Raw genomic sequence first — 16,687 nt, forward strand, 5'->3', positions numbered from 1 at the left:
CAAGCAGGGTTGTCTCTACAGCAAAGGAGACCGTGTAACAGTTGCCAGTCCGGTAATGGGGCAGGAAGAGAATGACTAGAGAAAAACAAGAAAAAGGAAGAAAATGAGGGCATTTAAGTAGTACCAGATTATGGTAGTGGGTTTATTACTTTCTACACATGTTAAAGGTCTTCAAGGAAAGGAGCATACTTTTATTGTATGTCCATTTTGAAAATAAAATTGTTTTTCAATTTAAAAATACTACTAAAAAGCACATTACAGAAGCAGGATATGTCTGTGCAATTTCCTTCTGAATATTTATATCCATTCATCAGCACTTCTCAGTTTTGGTCAGAGAAGCTTTATTTTTGTTTTCTGTTTTATTTTGTTTTTGCTGTGGTGACTGTTACTGTAGAGATTCATGTGTCCAAAGTGCTGAGAGTTACTGTAGGATGCACTGCTTTAAACGGGACATCTGTGTCACTCCCTTCAGACTCAGAGAATATTGAAGAAGGGACAGAAAGATGTAAAAGCCCTGATGAAGTATAGACTGCTGCCCTTTAAACTTTGGAAGTCTCAAGTAGCTGTGTTACCTGCCAAGAGCTACATAAACCTGGCTCCACAAACATTCCTTCATAGATGGAGAGAGAAGCTAATAAAGGCCCAGCCCTCCCTCAGTAACTGGGGGAGGAAGAAACATTGTCTTCAGTGATGCAGCCACCAGGAAATTGCCCAAGCTCATGTAAATTGTCCCTCACCCATGATCATGAAAATAAAGGGGTCTATCTTGTTGGCCTTGGAAGGCACTGAAGTGGGTTTACATGCAGGCCAGGCAAGCGGACCATTCTTCAAGTGAGAGAAGTAGCCTCTTGTAATTTCGAGATTCAAGGATGGTATTAGAAAAGGTATTACTGGTAGAGCTGTTTAGCCTTGTGTGACCAAATTCATTAAAATGGCATGGACAAGGTGTACCCTGAGGAAGTTTGATGAGGAGGTAATGATCATTTTCATGAGAAGGATAGGGAGAGGGGAAGGAGAGACCACACACACACACACCCCTGACGCTTTTCACCTACGCAGAAAAAAATTGGACAAAAAGTGCAGCCTTGGTGTAGGAAGTAGTTTTCTCTGCTCTTTAGGGGCACACAATTCAGCTCTTCCTCTTCAGGCTAGAAGAATTATCTCCAGATGCCTCTACATGGCATACAAAGGTTCTTATGTCTTTGCCCAATTCAGCAATTGGTAGGTTACCATAAACAACACACCTTTACCTGTAACCACCCCTTTATGTATCTAATAAAGTAGGTACATATATAAACTAATTTTCTTTATATATTGAGATACAATGCACATAATTCAATGCACAGTTCAATGACTTAAAGAATGTGCAGTCAAGCAGACAACAGAATTCTATCACGGTTTAAACTTCCCTCATTATGTCCACCCAACCTACACCCCCCCCCCAGACAGACTATTAGTCTGAGTTATAGGACCTGAAATTGGTGCTGAGTCTTATCTTTTCTGCTTATCTGAGACCTAGCTGAAGAGCCTTCTCCCACAGCACCCCCTTTATAAGCAGCACTGCTTAAACCCTTCTCTGCTCTACCCCTGTGCGTGCTCATTCCTCTTTGCACTGTACTCAAAACTGTTTCAAGGGCTGTTTCCCTGGGGATTTTTCTTCAGTGCAGACCACTACTCGGGACACCATTTATCTTCAACCTCTAGTATCATGCTGAGTTCAATAAATAGTCCATAAATACTGTCAGGTTAGATGGATTATGTTTTAAAACAATTAACTGAACCTAACATTTGTTGAACACTCAAAAATTATACTGGAGAATTATCAAGGCTTCAGCCTAGCAACACCCAAGGAATGCCAGTTACTTTGTTTGCTGGGGTTTTCTAAGGAAACACAGCCAATGGGATACAGATAGATACAGAAGTATTATGGGAATTGGCTCTTGTGGTTATGGAGGCTTAAACGTTTCATTCTTACTAAATGGGAATATAGGGAACTAGATTTGGAGGGAAGAATTTACTCCATGGTAAGACTCATCCATTATGTGTATGCCATGGTGGTATGAATCAAGCACGGCCACCGCAGGATCATGCATGTGAATATTTGATGCCCATTTGGTGGCACCATTAGGAGGAAAGACCTTGCTATAGGAGGTATATCACAAGCTTTGTTACATAACCTCCCCCTGCTTCCTTTGTGATAAGCTAGCTTCCCACTACTGCTGCCCTGCCATAATGGACTCTAGCCCTCTGAAACCATAAGCCCAAAAAACCTTTTCTTCCTTAAGTTTCCTTTGGTCATCACAGCAATAGAAAAGTAATAAATACATCTGTTAATCTAAAAATGAAGAAAAGGGGGAAGAAAAGGCAAGGGTAATTAACGGGTCCAGATGACTATGCTGTGCTTGCCAAGCCTACAGTTCCATCTATTATGATTATGTAAACTGTTTTAACCTCCTCCCTCCCCAAGTAAAGAGCTGTCAGGAAGAATTAAAATGAAAGTCCCAGCACTCAGGAGGCAGAGGCAGGTGGATCTCTGAGAGTTCAAAGCCAGCCAGGTCTACAAAGCTAGTTACAAGACAGCCAAGGCTGCACAAAGAAACTGTGCCTCAAAAAACCAAAGTAAATAAATACATAATAAAAATAGTCTTAAACATGACCACAGCTAGCCAGGCATTGGTGGCGCACACCTTTAATCCCAGCACTCCGGAGGCAGAAGCAGGTGGATCTCTGTGAGTTCGAGGCCAGCCTGGTCTCCAGAGTGAGTGCCAGGATAGGCTCCAAAGCTACACAGAGAAACCCTGTCTCGAGAAAAAAGCAAACAAACAAACAAACAAACAAAAGACAAAACATGGCCACAGCTAACGATTAAAAAGTGCATGTTAAAAAATAATCCAATATTTATTCTATAAGCCTAAGACTTGAAGTCATTTTTAACATTCTTAATAACACATGCTACATACAGAGCCGTCAAAATTAAAATACTAATACCAAGTAGTACACATTTTACTGATACAAATCAGTGGTTAAGCCTTGAAATGTTTGGTTTCTAAAAAAAAAAAAAACAACAAGCAAACAAACAAATATACCTCTTAGAATATGTCAGTTTTATTTTTAGTTTATACTGTCAAAGTAAAAGTGATTTATATTTTTTGTTCCATGGACTTACTTCCCTCTCTTATTGTACTATGTAACCAAAAGACAGCAAGAGGCTTCTCTTCTATCTAAGCAGTTAACACTAATAACCAGAGGCCATGGGAGAAGACTAGAGTCTCAATCTATCTGGATTATACAACTATACCTGAAATATTTAAATCTGGACTTTAGCATCTGAGAAATCCAAATCCATTTGGATCCATTTGGATTTCTCAGATGCTAAAGTAATGAAACGTGTCAGTTATAATGAAAGAAAATACCAGCTTCCTAAGATACTGTGGTAGTTCAGATACACAAGCAAAACACCTATACCCAATAAAAAACAAAAATAAAATTTACTATACCAGTGAGACAGCTCAGCAGGTAAAAGGCCCTTGCTGCCAGTGTCTGTACGGGAGTAACCAACAGCTCTCAGATTGTCTGAGGTCCATTCCACAGAAGAGTATTCGTGCCTAGTACTGTAAATCCAGCCCCAAACCTGTGGGTAAGGAGGTCTGATGCCCTAGTGGAAATTTATATTATTGTATAGCTAAAGTGACATGACCCAAACTGCCTTCTAAATATTTGTTTATATGCAGAGACAAACTACTCTCAGCCTTAATCAAAGAAGCCTTACTTTGAAGTAAATGGAAGCAAATGTAGAGATCAATGCTTGTACAAGATGCTGAGAATAAAGATGGCTTTGGAGGGGACACAATGGAAGTGCTGGAAGAAAGGCAGGCGGCTTGGAATGCTGACTTCTAAGTACAATACAGCCTTAAAAATCATGAACTCACAGCAGCTGTCCCTACTGGCCAAGCCGGTCCAACAATCAGCTTCAGATGGGGAAGCGGATCTTGGGTCCCTACCACTGCTGAATGTTGCAAACTAACGTATTCTGGAAGAGGAGAGACATACTACCCAACTGTGTATCCACTGCTGGGTCTACTAGGCTCCAACAGAAAGCCCCAAACCAAGGTCACACAGATGGCTCTAGTTAAACTCTGTGGGACATGGGACACAAAAAGGAAGCCAGATACAGGAAATGATATCTGTGTGGAGAAAGAAGAGTTCAGCAGGAGCGGGAGGGAAATAAAAACAAGCTGTGGGGAGAAAAATTAGAATGCAATACATACATGTATGAAACTGCACACAACAAATTTTATTTATAGAAGCAACAACCACAAAAATTGCTGAGTTTCCAAGCCCTCTTCTAAAATCCTCAAAGTCTACCACAGATTTACCTGGGAATACAAAGAAAGCCAGAGGAAGATTTTGCCACTGCACTGCTTTGTCTGGATACTTTGAATGGAGCCTGGCAAATAGCAAATGCTTTGGTATTTGCTGAATAGTAACATAAAAGACACAAATTAACTCTGTCCCATTCTTGGCACTTAGCAGTTAATTCATGCTGAAAAAAAAAAAAAAGTCTAGAAATACAAATGAGCTGTTTAGAATGGCTAAATGTCATGGTGTGAATATGAACTGCTCCCCACAGGCGCATGTTCTAGGACCTGGATGCCCTCTGGGGGTTCTGGAGAAATGACTGACTCCTCTTTCTCAACATTCATCAGTGGACTAATCTCCTAATGGAAATAGGGTTTGATGGTATTACTGGGAGGTGGGGCCTAGCTGGAAGACCTCTAGAAGAGTGGACACGGGGGCTACCCTGTTCTCTTCAGCATTTCCTTTTCTCTGCCACCTGTCTGCAGAGGAAAATGAGGAAAAATGAGGAAAATGAGAGCCTCTGCCACATGAGAGAGCTTTCTAGCAAACGTCATCACACATGCTGGGATGGGACTACTTGGTGCTGCAGCTGTCAAAGGGTCACCTATTCCCATAAGCAACACCAATAAACTCAGATACACCAAGCTACACAAGAGTACAACTGTCTCACTGTGTCCTTTATGGATGGAATAGACAAATGTTTGTATTGTTTATGTCCTTCCCAAGAAAAGTCATGAAACAACATGCATTAGTATAATATTAGTATTTTTCTTAACATTTAACATTTACTTACTCCGTGTGTGTGTGTGTGTGTGTGTGTGTGTGTGTGTGTGTGTGTGTGTGTGTGTGTGTGTGTGTGTGTGTATGCATAAGCATATATGCACATACCATGAAAAACAATTTTCAGGAGTTAGTTCTTGCCTTTCACTATGTGGATTCTCAAGTTTAATCACAGGTTATCTCACCAGTCCTAGATCAGTATTCTTAAAAATACTCTCCAATGCAGCCATTTTCACACTGTGTTAGTTTCTTTGTGACCTAAAGTGTTACAAGGATGGCTTATGTTTATGTATTCCTGCCGTTTGCAGCACATTCATCTTCTATACACCACGACCCCTTCCCATTCTATCAGCCAGACACTGTTCAAACACCATGAGTAGCTGGCTTTTTATCAAAATCAACACAAACTCCAAAGAAACTTTTTTAAAACTTCCATAAACCTAAATTTAATTAATTCATTAAATTGATTTTTGGTGCTGACAATTGAACTCAAGGCCTCACATATTATGTTATTGAGTTCTAAGATCATAAACCTCAACTTTAAAAAAAAAATGAAACATGAGGTATTTTCAATTTTTATAAAAATCCAACCACTAGATAAAATAATGTAGTTTAGATAATGTTTTTACTATAGTTTTTGTTGTCTTTTTTTTTTTTTTTTTTTTTAAAAAAAGACAGGGTTTCTCTGTGTACCCTTGACTTTCTAGAACTTGCTCTGTAGACCAGGCTGGTCTTAAATTCAGATATGCACCTACCTGCCTCTGCTTCCCAAGTGGTGGGATTTAAAGGCGTGTACCACCACAGCCTGGCTGCTTCTTTAAAATTCTTCATTTACAAAAATGAAAGGCCAAGGCTGTTCATGGAACTACTTTCCAACAAAGCATAATCTTTCCATGATCTGGGAACAAAAGATATCTCTAGGTATAGGTAGTGTTATTTGCTTCAAGCACTGACTTTATCATTTCTCTAGGATAGCTCTCAAATCTTTCTCCTAGTACAATCTCAAGACCAAGATCCATTTTCCAAACAATTACCTATTAGAAATAGCCACTAAGTGCCTCAAAGATACTTAAAATCTCGCATTTAAACACACTTATTTCTGTTCTTGATAAAATCACTAGTACAAATACCATTTCATTGTCCCCTCGCCCATAGTCAATCAACAAATGGTCTCTTGCTCAAATCTGATGCCCCTTTCTCTGATTCCATCCCAGTGAGATCCAACTACTCAGTTTCTAGGTTGTTAAGCTGTTCTGCCTCTAGTTTTATCCTTCTTCAAAATTACTTTGCCATCTTGCCAATGGACCAATATTTTTCAATATATACTCATTTTTCCCTGCTTTAAAAAAACAAAAACGAAACAACAAAAACACTGAATGGCTTCATTTTCAACAAGTAAAATCAAGTTTTTAGGGTAACATGCAAGGGTCATTCTTCTTCCAAGGTGGCAAATTTGACACAGGCTTTTAAAATAAGATCTGTGTGTTCCTGTGAACATACATTTTCTACTTTTTATAATTGCTCAAGATTTATTTACTTATTTTTGTCAGCTAACTGCAGCCCTTTTGATGAAGACTTCATTTCCTGCTGAAGAATGGAAGCAAGGCACGTAGGCTTGTGAACACAGAAATAAACACACAATAGCTAGGTGGGAAAACCAGAAGAGCACACCAGGTAGGGGGGCCATACAAAGGTTGAAGTAGGGGCTGTGGGAGTAGGGTGATTGATGCCTGGTTCTGGAGGGAGAATTGACTTGTTCAAGTAATTCTGATGTCTGGTGGGTAACTGAAGCCTATTACTCAGAAATACCCAAGAAGTGTGTTTGTTCACTGTGATGAAGGGAGGCTTGGTTCAGACTTCTGTGGGAGCAGAGTAGGGAGAACTAGTTTAGGCTGTTCATGACACAAATGGTAGACTCAATTTTAGGCCTTTATGCACTTTGCTACTTTGTAAGAATTATTTAAAGCTGTTTCCCATAACTTTCTAAAGGTTGTTTATGCTTTATTGAGTGCTACAAGTAAAATAATAAAAAAAAACTTTTCTGAATTTCAAGCCATTTAAGTGGCTTATGACCAAATGATTATCACTGTATGTTTATTATGGACTAATTCATTTTAAGAGCATTGTTAACGGGAGTACTGTGTTCTTACATTTTCCTTAATAATAATTGAGACCATATATGTATGGTTTTCTTTTCTTTTCTTTCTTTTTGGTTGTTCAATATAGGGTTTCTCTGTGTAGCCCTGGCTCCCTTGCAACTCACAGAAATCAGCCTGCCTTGGCCTCCCCCGTGCTGTTGGGATTAAAGATATGTGCCACTACTGTCCACCCAGCTAATTCAATTGTTTCTTGCTACAGCACTGGGCACTGCTCTTTCTAAGTCTCTTTACATCTGAGATGAGCATTCTGCTGATCACAAAACACTATTTCAAGAACTGCACTTCATCCTTTCTGTTTCTTTCAAACCAAATACAGATTAAATATTCCTATTCCAAAAATCCAAAATTTAAATGTTCTAAAATAGTATTTTTTTTGAGTACTGACATAACACAAAATTTCACAGCATAAAATTTTATTTCATGGGCCGGGTGGTGGCCTTTCATGCCAGCACTCAGGAGGCAGAGGCAGAAGCAAACGGATCTCTGTGAGTTCAAGACCAGCCTGGTCTACAAGAGCTAGTTCCAGGACAGGCTCCAAACCCACACAGAGGAATCCTGCCTCAAAAAAAATTTTTTTTATGTACAAACTTGTTGAAAATATTGTATCACAGAGCTGGAGAGATGCCTGAGCAGTTATGAGTGTGTTACCACTCTTGCAGCAGACATGGGGTTCAGTTTCTAGCACCCACATCAGGTGGCTTACTGCCTGTAAGTCCAGTTCCAGGGGCTCTGACACCCTCTGACCTCCATGGGCACTTGCATGCACGATCAATAAATAGGTAAATTTTTTTTTATTATTATGTACTGTGTAAGAGGCTGGAGAGATAGTAGTCTGAAAATGACTGCTGCAGAAGCATAAGGACATGGGTTTCATCTCCAGGCCCCATATAAAAAGCCAGACTTTAGGATGCATATCAGTCAATGCAGCACTAGGAAGGGGGAGACATAAGGCTCTGGGAATCCCTGCACGGCAAGCACAGCTCAGGTCTCAGTGAGAAACCCTGTCTAAAAAAAAAAGGTTCATGGCTCCCAAGGAATGAATGACACCCAAGATTTATTTTTGGTATACATGAGTAGACACATATGTATAAAATTACCTTCAAGCTATGTAGACAAGGCGTAACAAAACAAATGCATTTCATAATTAGAACTTGATCCACAAATGAGGATATCTCATTATGTACAAATATTCCAAAATTCAAGAAAATGAAATGTAATTTTACATTATGGTAAGATATAGCAGCTCATGTTATTTGTATAAACACAAGATTTATAAAGACAGCTTAAATATTTTAGTTGCTTAAATATAAATTATATTTAGCATTTGAACCTCAGACACCTGTACCTTCAGAAACACCAGGAATTTCACTAGACTTAAGTCTTTAAAAACCAATGACAAAATTTAGGAATGAAAATTTAGACAGCTAGATTTCCACAGAAAAATCTGGCATTATATGCTTTTCCTCTTCATGATACAGTTTTCTCTCAATTCTGTGAATATGTGGATTATTCATTCATTTTTCATTCATTCATTCACTGAACCATTTTATTAATCACATGCAGTGTACTGATAGATGCTAGAGATAACATTATTTCTGTACTTAGGGATTCCAATAGAAAACAGAAGAACAAAATTGTACTTAACACCACTGATGTGTTACTGAGTTCAAGGAAGATTCAATGAGCCAGATCTGACCTAAACCTCAAGAGTAAAATTTTGTTTTTTTAATGATTCATTTTTATTTTATGTTCATTGGTGTTTTGCCTGCATGTGTGTCTGTGTGAAGGTGTCTGTTGGGTCCCCAGGAACTAGAGTTACAGACAGTTATGAGCTGCCATGTAGGTGCTGGGACTTGAACACGGGAACAGCAGTCAGTGCTCTTAACTCTGAGCCATTTCTCCAGCCCTCTATACAATTCTTATCTTTCAAAACATGGTAAAGGTTGGGGAGCAGCACCAATCATCAGAGAATTAAAAAGTCACAAGCATATTATATGCTTTAACCATATGCCATGTACTGTTATTTATAGTTACAACTTTGTCCTCAAAGTTCACAGGAAACTAAGGCCAAGAGATAATTTACTGGATTGAGACGTTAGAAAAGGACAGTAGAACAATTAAACAGTACATTACTCAGGTGAGAGAAATACAAGACCTCAAAGTAGTCGAGGATGGCTTCAAACTCCTAGTGCCAATGTTATCACCACATCAAACATTAGGCACTGGTATTTTCAGAGAATACAGAAAAGTGTAGTTTATCCACAAGCATCGAGAGGAAATTAATCTAGAAACAACAAGAAAAGCTTGCCCACAGCAAATACAGCAGAAAGGAAAGAGCAGCTAAGGCACAATTTCTAGCTCTCTTTTAACTTTATTTCTTTCTTAACTGTAGTTACTGACTTAACTATTCTGTTTGAGGAATGAAATTTTGTTACAAGCTAATAAATCTTGTCAATTCAGACATTATAAACTAAATACTTAAAAAATACTTTTACAAACAAGAAATAAATTATTGTGTTAGGCATTTTTGATTATGATCAAAGAGGTGACAAAATTTTGATCTAAGGTACAGGGCAAGCAGAAAAAAAATAGCAAAACAAACCCCTGAAATACAGGATTTAAGTGATTGTAACAGTAGGAAAAGAGAAGTAAAGAAATGGAGAGAGCTGGAGAGATGTATCTTAGATGGTAGACTGCCTGACAGGACACACAAAGTCCTGCCTTCATCCCCAGCATTAATCCCAGCATGGTAGATGCATAGGTTCAAGGCCATCCTCATTCTCATGCACAGTTCCAGGCTACCCAAAGCTCAGGCCACAGAAGTTGACAACTGTAATCACTAGGAAGATGGAGGTCCAGGAAGAAAACATTCAACAATGACTTGTTTCTTTAGGAGAGTTTGGAGATGGTTCTCTTTATTTGAGCTCTATACCACAATTTCAAATTCACAAAAGTGCTTTACATACAACCACAAATGACCCAAGAAAGAAACTTGTTTTGGCTTGGAGGTTTGTAACTATGCAAAATATACAGGGTTGCACACCACTAAACTAATGGCTTTAAGGGACTTCACTGTTTCTTCAGCTAAATTTACTTCCTATTAATACTGTGGCCAAAAGAAATAAGGTCATTAAAATCACAGTATATCCAAAAGGCAACTGTACATGATTTTAAAAGTAAACCTAGTGTCCTAGGTATTTTTATCCTTTGTTTTGTTGAGACAGGGTCTCACTGTGTAGCCTTGACTGCCCTGGAACTCAGAAGACTAGGTGACACTGGAATTACAGGTATGCACCACAGCTAATCTCTTTGTAGGCTGGTCTCAGAACTACAGATCCTCCAGTCTGAGCCTCCTCTGTGTTTAGATTACAAATCTGCTCTACCACACCCAGCTTTGATTAATTTTGAAAATGCCTCCTTTCATGGGGCCAGTAAGAAACTACACAGCAGTAGCATAAAATGCTCACATGTTAAATAAAAATAAACTTCAATTAAAAATGATGAAAATCCAAGTTTACCAGTTAGCCTCTCCACTAAGTATAAACACAAATTTAGAACCTGACACTACCTTTAAAAAAAAGTGTCAACAAATTCAAAACCAAGATATAAACCCAGGATAGTCAGTCCTACAACCAACTTCAAGGGTCCATATACCATTAAAAATGCAAGTAAACCTCAGATTCAGACAAACTTAGGTTTAAATTTCACCTCTGCCACTTCCCTCCTACATAAGCTACAGAAGGCTTTTAAAATTTCATTCTACTTACAGGTAAATGGTAATAATGAAACTACCTACGTCAAACTTAAAAAAAGAAAGCACAATGAATTTGTCAAGTACAATATTATATATATATATATATATATATATATATATATATATATCTCATAGTGCCTCCCCTTTTTTAGAACCTGCAACTTAGAACACAAACTCCTAAAGTGTAAAAAATATTGAAAACTTATTCCTGAAAATCACAAGCCAGGAAACAACAACAAAGAAGCATGATTTAAGTATTGGTCTTAAAATATCATTTTTAAATCTTCTATTTCTGATCCCACATGAAACCTCCTCCTCCTAAAATAGTAAAAGTCTACTGGGTAATTAAAATAACAAGAATGTTAAATTTTCAAATTACTGGTTATTTAAATTTAACCTAAAATTCTGGCCATTCTTTTCCTAAATTAGAAAATACTGTTATAAAATATGTATGTAAAACTACTACAGAATACTTTTACCCAAGTCACAAAAATGCTGAATTTAAAATTAGAATTAATTTGTTCCCAACATGACACCAGTAGATGATCCTACACAATATTCTGGGAAGTAGTGCTCTAAGTGTCAAGAATAAGGAAATCTTATCATTTCATTTTGAATATTTCAGGCCTCTCCAACAACATGGCAGGTCTACATTAACTCCCACACTAACTAGTCTGTCTTTGACTATCTTTCTAGCCAACTGAGCTACTAATAACCATACAAAAGTAAACGACAGGGAAAAAATCCCTTTTAAAAGATGTAACATTTAATTTTGCATGCAGTGCACTGTTATATTTTCAATCACCTACTTAAAACTACTCAATGTTACATATGTAAATACTGCACAGCAACTTTTAGGGACTTAAGGTCTAGTTCTGTGGATTAAGGCAAAGGATGCTGCAGGTCCAATACTGTTAATTTATCATCACTTCCACCAGAATGCACAGAAGACAAAACATTTCCAAAGACAAAGATGAGGCTGACTTCTGAATGATCATAGATGGAAGGAAACGGAACCCTAATTTTGGTGCAAGGACACTGTTTAAAAACATTCTTAAGAACTGAGTATGTTTCCCACATGGGTGTGCTGGTCTGGAACTTTAAAAACCAGACACTTAACAGAGGACATTTCCAAAGTGCACCACACACATATGTCCGTCGAGTTTGAAAAACGTCATGGTCTTTTCCAGGAAACGCTCAAATTTATTTAGCAAGAGTTCTCTCCCTCCTCGCCCCTAGGTATGAAGTCTCCACAGTCGCCAAAGAAAACGGGCAAAAGAAAAAAAAAAAAGTCTTAGTACAATGATCAGATTTCCTATCACTAACGTGAGAACTTGAGTCCTGCATCTGGTCCCACTGCTGCCACCGCATTTAACACACAGTAAAAGGAGTCGCACCCGCTCTCCCTCCACACAGAGCTGGTCCTATCAGGAAGACAGGATGTCACCAAATCTGCCCCAGGGGGAGCGGCAGCTAACTTGAGCAGAGAACAACTATGGGGGCTGGGGGGCAGAGAGGTGTCTTTGTGAACAATACTACCTTCCGGGGGGAACATGGGAGCAGCAATTGAAAAGAAAAGAAAAAAGGTAACGATGAGAAAATTAATAATAAAGAAAAAGACCGCAAGGGGGGGAGGTGAGGAAGGGAGGGCAAAGGGGCGGGGTGTGCAGACTGCGACCTCCCGAAGGAAGGAAGGAAACACCCTGAAGAACCAGGAAGCACTTGGCGGCGGGGAGGAGAAACTGCAGGGGAAAGTGAGGGTCGGCTAAGCCGTTTCCCCCGCCCGCCCGCCCGCTCGCCCGCCGGCCTCGCCGTGACAGTCCCAGGCCCGGCGGCGCCGCACGACCCTCCACCGTCCCCGGAGCCGGGACCCCCAGGCCCGGGTCCCGCCGCCCCGCCCCGCCCGCCCGCTCGGCTTCCTATTTTCGGAGCACACACCCTACAAGGAGCGGAGCGGGCGGCCGGGCCTGGCTCCCCCGGCGCGGCAGCGGGCTCGGCGGGCAGCGGAGGCGTGCGGCCCACCCCCCGGAGCCGGAGCCCGCCCGGGGACACGCTCCGGCCCTCGCGCCGCGGCTCCCGCTTCCGGCCGCCCTGCCCCTCGCCGCCGCCGCCGCGGCGCCTACCTTCTCCTCATCCGACAGCTGCTCCTCCAGATCCGCCATCTTCCTTCTGGCGACAAACTGTGGCGCTGGTGGCGGCGGCGGCGGCCACCTGACTTCCCCCTTTCCGTGCGGTCTTCAGCGCCGCGCGCCCCCGCCAAGGGAGGGGCCCGCCGCCCAGGCCGCCGCGCACGCGCCGCGAAGCTCCGCCCCCTCCCCCGCCTCCTCCTCCCCGGGCCTCGGCCGCCGCGCACGCGCCCCGGGCTCCGCCTCCCTCTCCTGCGGGCGGGCGGGGGCCGGGGCCGGAGCCGGGCTGTGCGCGTGCGCGGCGCCTGCAGAAGCCGGATTGCTATGGAGCCTCCTATCCTGCTCCGCTCTGGGTGCCTCTCTCTACCCAGTGGTGACCATATGGACCCCGTTGGCGACGAGTACATGCTGAGCCCGTGACTTTGTTCCCACCAAATCCTGAACGCTGCCAGCGAAATTGTGAAAAGCTGTACCGATGGATGAACCATTTTTAAATGTTAGGCGTGGGGGGGGGGGGAGGAAAAAAAAAAAACCCTGTTCACTAAAATAGAAATACACAATCCAGTCCATAATTGGGGAGATTGCTCTTAATGTTCTCATTGATTCGTTCAACAAATATTTATTGGTCTTTTATGATAGGAAGACTTCTGTGGTAATTCTTAGGAATAAACAATGCAGAAAAAACAACAAACAAAAAACCCAGAGATGCTGCTCTTAAGCTCACCTCTATTAATTAAACATTGAGTTAGGGGAAGGCATTGCGCTCTTGGAAGGAAATAAAATGTTGTTATTTTGGATCTCTGTCCTCATGAACTGGCTGGCCAGAATGCATACAGGCCACCCAGCAAAATTTTCAATTGCATACAACCAATTTTTAAGGTAAATATCCCATGAAGGATTTGAGACTTATCAAAAACATTATTCATTCTTTTCAACTTTTATTGGAAGTCTCTTATTTTTATTTGCCAAATCTGGCAACTCCACTACTAAACCTTCAAGTTTACAGAAAAGTAAAGCTGTAGTCAAAGCTGGAACAGAAAGAAGATGACAATCTTGCTAAAATTGAGTTGCTAGTTCAGTAGGCCTGAGTGGGACCAGAGAATCTGTTTCTTACATGCTCCCAAGTGAGAGGACTGCTACTTGTCTGACAACTACACTTTGTACAGCAAGTACTTGGAGTTCAGCTGGGAATTAAGATTTTATAATTAGAAAGTGAGAAGCCATTGAAAGCATCCAAACGGTGTCAAGCCATGAACAGAAATGTATTCAGCAGCATCAATCTGACAGCTGTGTGTAAATGCCAGGTAACCCTAAGGAGTTCAAATCCATCTTTGCGTCCAAGAACACTATCATTAAGTGGCTTGCTAAAGTGTTCATTCACAGAGAACAGGAAGAGGAAGTAAGCTGACGTGTTCAGGGAAACAGCAAGTGTCCTGTTGAAGATAAACCTGTGGAGACAAGATGAAAGTGAAGTACAGTGTCTGTCTGGCCAACGACCTCAGGAGCTACAAATCAATATCAATTTCCTCTTTTAGGGTTTCAAAGTCCTGGTTTCACTTATCACTCCCTGCAGTTGTATGCACTTAAGTATTACTGTACCTCCAAACCAAGGTTCAATAATTTATTCAATGCTGCATAGCTCATTCATGGCTGAAACCTAGACATTTTATTCAGTATCTCATATTATTTCCACTGTAAGATCTTCCTCCCTAATGTCTTGACACTTCCCACAGAATAAAATTTAATGGAGGTGTTTTCTCTGGCACGCCAGAAATCCAGTTCACATCAACAATATTAGGGTTCCAGGGTTTTCCCTCCAATGTTGTTCTTGTTTACTGAGCATGTCAGGTCTCACACAGCGGACACGCAGTAAATTCTGCCTAGTTAACTTCCTAGCAGCCCTCCTCATTATACGCCTCACCCAATTCTTGTAACATTTTGCAATAATTTGAGTCAAAGTATGTTTCTAGCTGTGGCTTTGGTAATATTTTGCATATGGTTCACACTGTAATTCAAAGAGCAACTACCTAAAATGCCAGACAGTCCCTATAGCAATCTCCTAGAACTACCTCTTGATACAGGTAAACTACAGAATTCAAGTAACCGTATATTTGGGAATATCTCAGTAGGTATAAATAGAAACTGGTTATTATATGACTGCAAGGATAAATGTGCTAATATCCTTGCCTCTACTGCTCCATAATGAAGAAAGAAGCAAACATTCCTTATACAGTTCTACCCACATAAGTATTTCTACTCCCTTTCCTTTTAAAATAATTTTTATTTATTCTTTAAGAGTTTTAGGCAATATATTTTGATCTCATTCATTGTCTTCCCCGAACTCCTCCTCCCAGATCTTCCCCAGGAGTTCCCTATCTAGTTTCCAAACTCATCTCTCTTTTACTTGTTGCTGGTTTAATCATGGCTTTTCAAAACTTCCCTAGATCTGACATTTTACAGTTGCCTTTAATTTTTTTTTTTTATGTGCATTGGTGTTTTGCCTGCAGGTATGTCTGAGTGAGGATGTCAGTTTCCCCTGGAACTGGGGTTACAGACTGTTGTGAGTGGTCATTGGTGCTGGGAATTGAATGTCTGTCCGCTGAAAGAGCAGCCAGTGCTCTTTACTGCTGATCCGTCTCTCCAGCCCCATGTTTGTTTGTTTGTTTTTTAAAAAGTGACTTAAATGCTTTTTAATCTAATTTCCTGTAGATATGCTCAAAGTCTGTAGCTACATTTTAAGTTTATCATGAAGGTTGACGAGATGGTTCAGTAGGTAAAGGTGTTTGCCAACAAGCCTGATGACCTGACTTTGATCACCAGAAATTGGTTCACATAGTAAATGAGCGAACCAATTTCTCCATGTTGTCCTCCACTCCACACACATGCTATGGCATGCACTGCCTAATAAAAAAAAAAAAAACAAAACAAATGTTAAACTGACTGTGAACAGAGGTTACTTAATTTCATAGGATCCTAATCTTGGGATCCATTGTTGTGTAGCAGTTTCTGCTGAGGTTAAAGTCCTGTGTCCAAGTCTATGTTAGTGAGCCAATGGGTTGACTGGGGTTGTTTACAGGGGTATGGTTGAAGAGGCACCCATAGGAGTATGGCAACTGCTTTAGGGGAAAAAAAAAACAACACAACAGCCATGGATAATGGCTCACAAAAGTAGTTCTCTAAGAGCTTTCCATTTGATTTGTAGACAGCTGACACCTTAAGAGTTTCCTTTTTCCACTTGTATGTAATTGCTTATATAACGTTGAAGTTCCAAGAGCAAGACTTGTGAGTTTTGTTTACTTCTTAAACCTTGTAAATTTCAATACTTCCTGAGTCTTAATATGACTTCTCTTGGGAGAGAATGTTTTGATTATGAGACTGTAGCTACACAGCAGAAACCCTCATTGAATCTTGTAGTTAGAGAAATATTTTTTCTTGTAGATTCCTGTGTATACATTTCTGTTGATTTTTTTGTCATACACCCAGTGCAGAGACATTCGGATTTTATAATC

At 40.5% G+C, this 16,687-nt stretch overlaps 1 protein-coding gene across 1 annotated transcript in view; it reads right to left on the reverse strand.

Moving 5' to 3' along the window:
* Window positions 1–13,335, reverse strand: part of Capza2 (capping actin protein of muscle Z-line subunit alpha 2) — a 34,014-nt gene extending 20,679 nt beyond the window's left edge. The window contains exon 1 of the mRNA XM_027389944.2: window positions 13,176–13,335. Within this exon, the coding sequence (XP_027245745.1) occupies window positions 13,176–13,214 (39 nt within the window). The 5' untranslated portion in view covers window positions 13,215–13,335. The remainder of the gene's footprint in view (window positions 1–13,175) is intronic.
* Window positions 13,336–16,687: the final 3,352 nt, after the last annotated feature.

The sequence above is a fragment of the Cricetulus griseus genome (genome assembly GCF_003668045.3).
Source record: "Cricetulus griseus strain 17A/GY chromosome 1 unlocalized genomic scaffold, alternate assembly CriGri-PICRH-1.0 chr1_0, whole genome shotgun sequence".
NCBI lineage: Eukaryota > Metazoa > Chordata > Mammalia > Rodentia > Cricetidae > Cricetulus > Cricetulus griseus.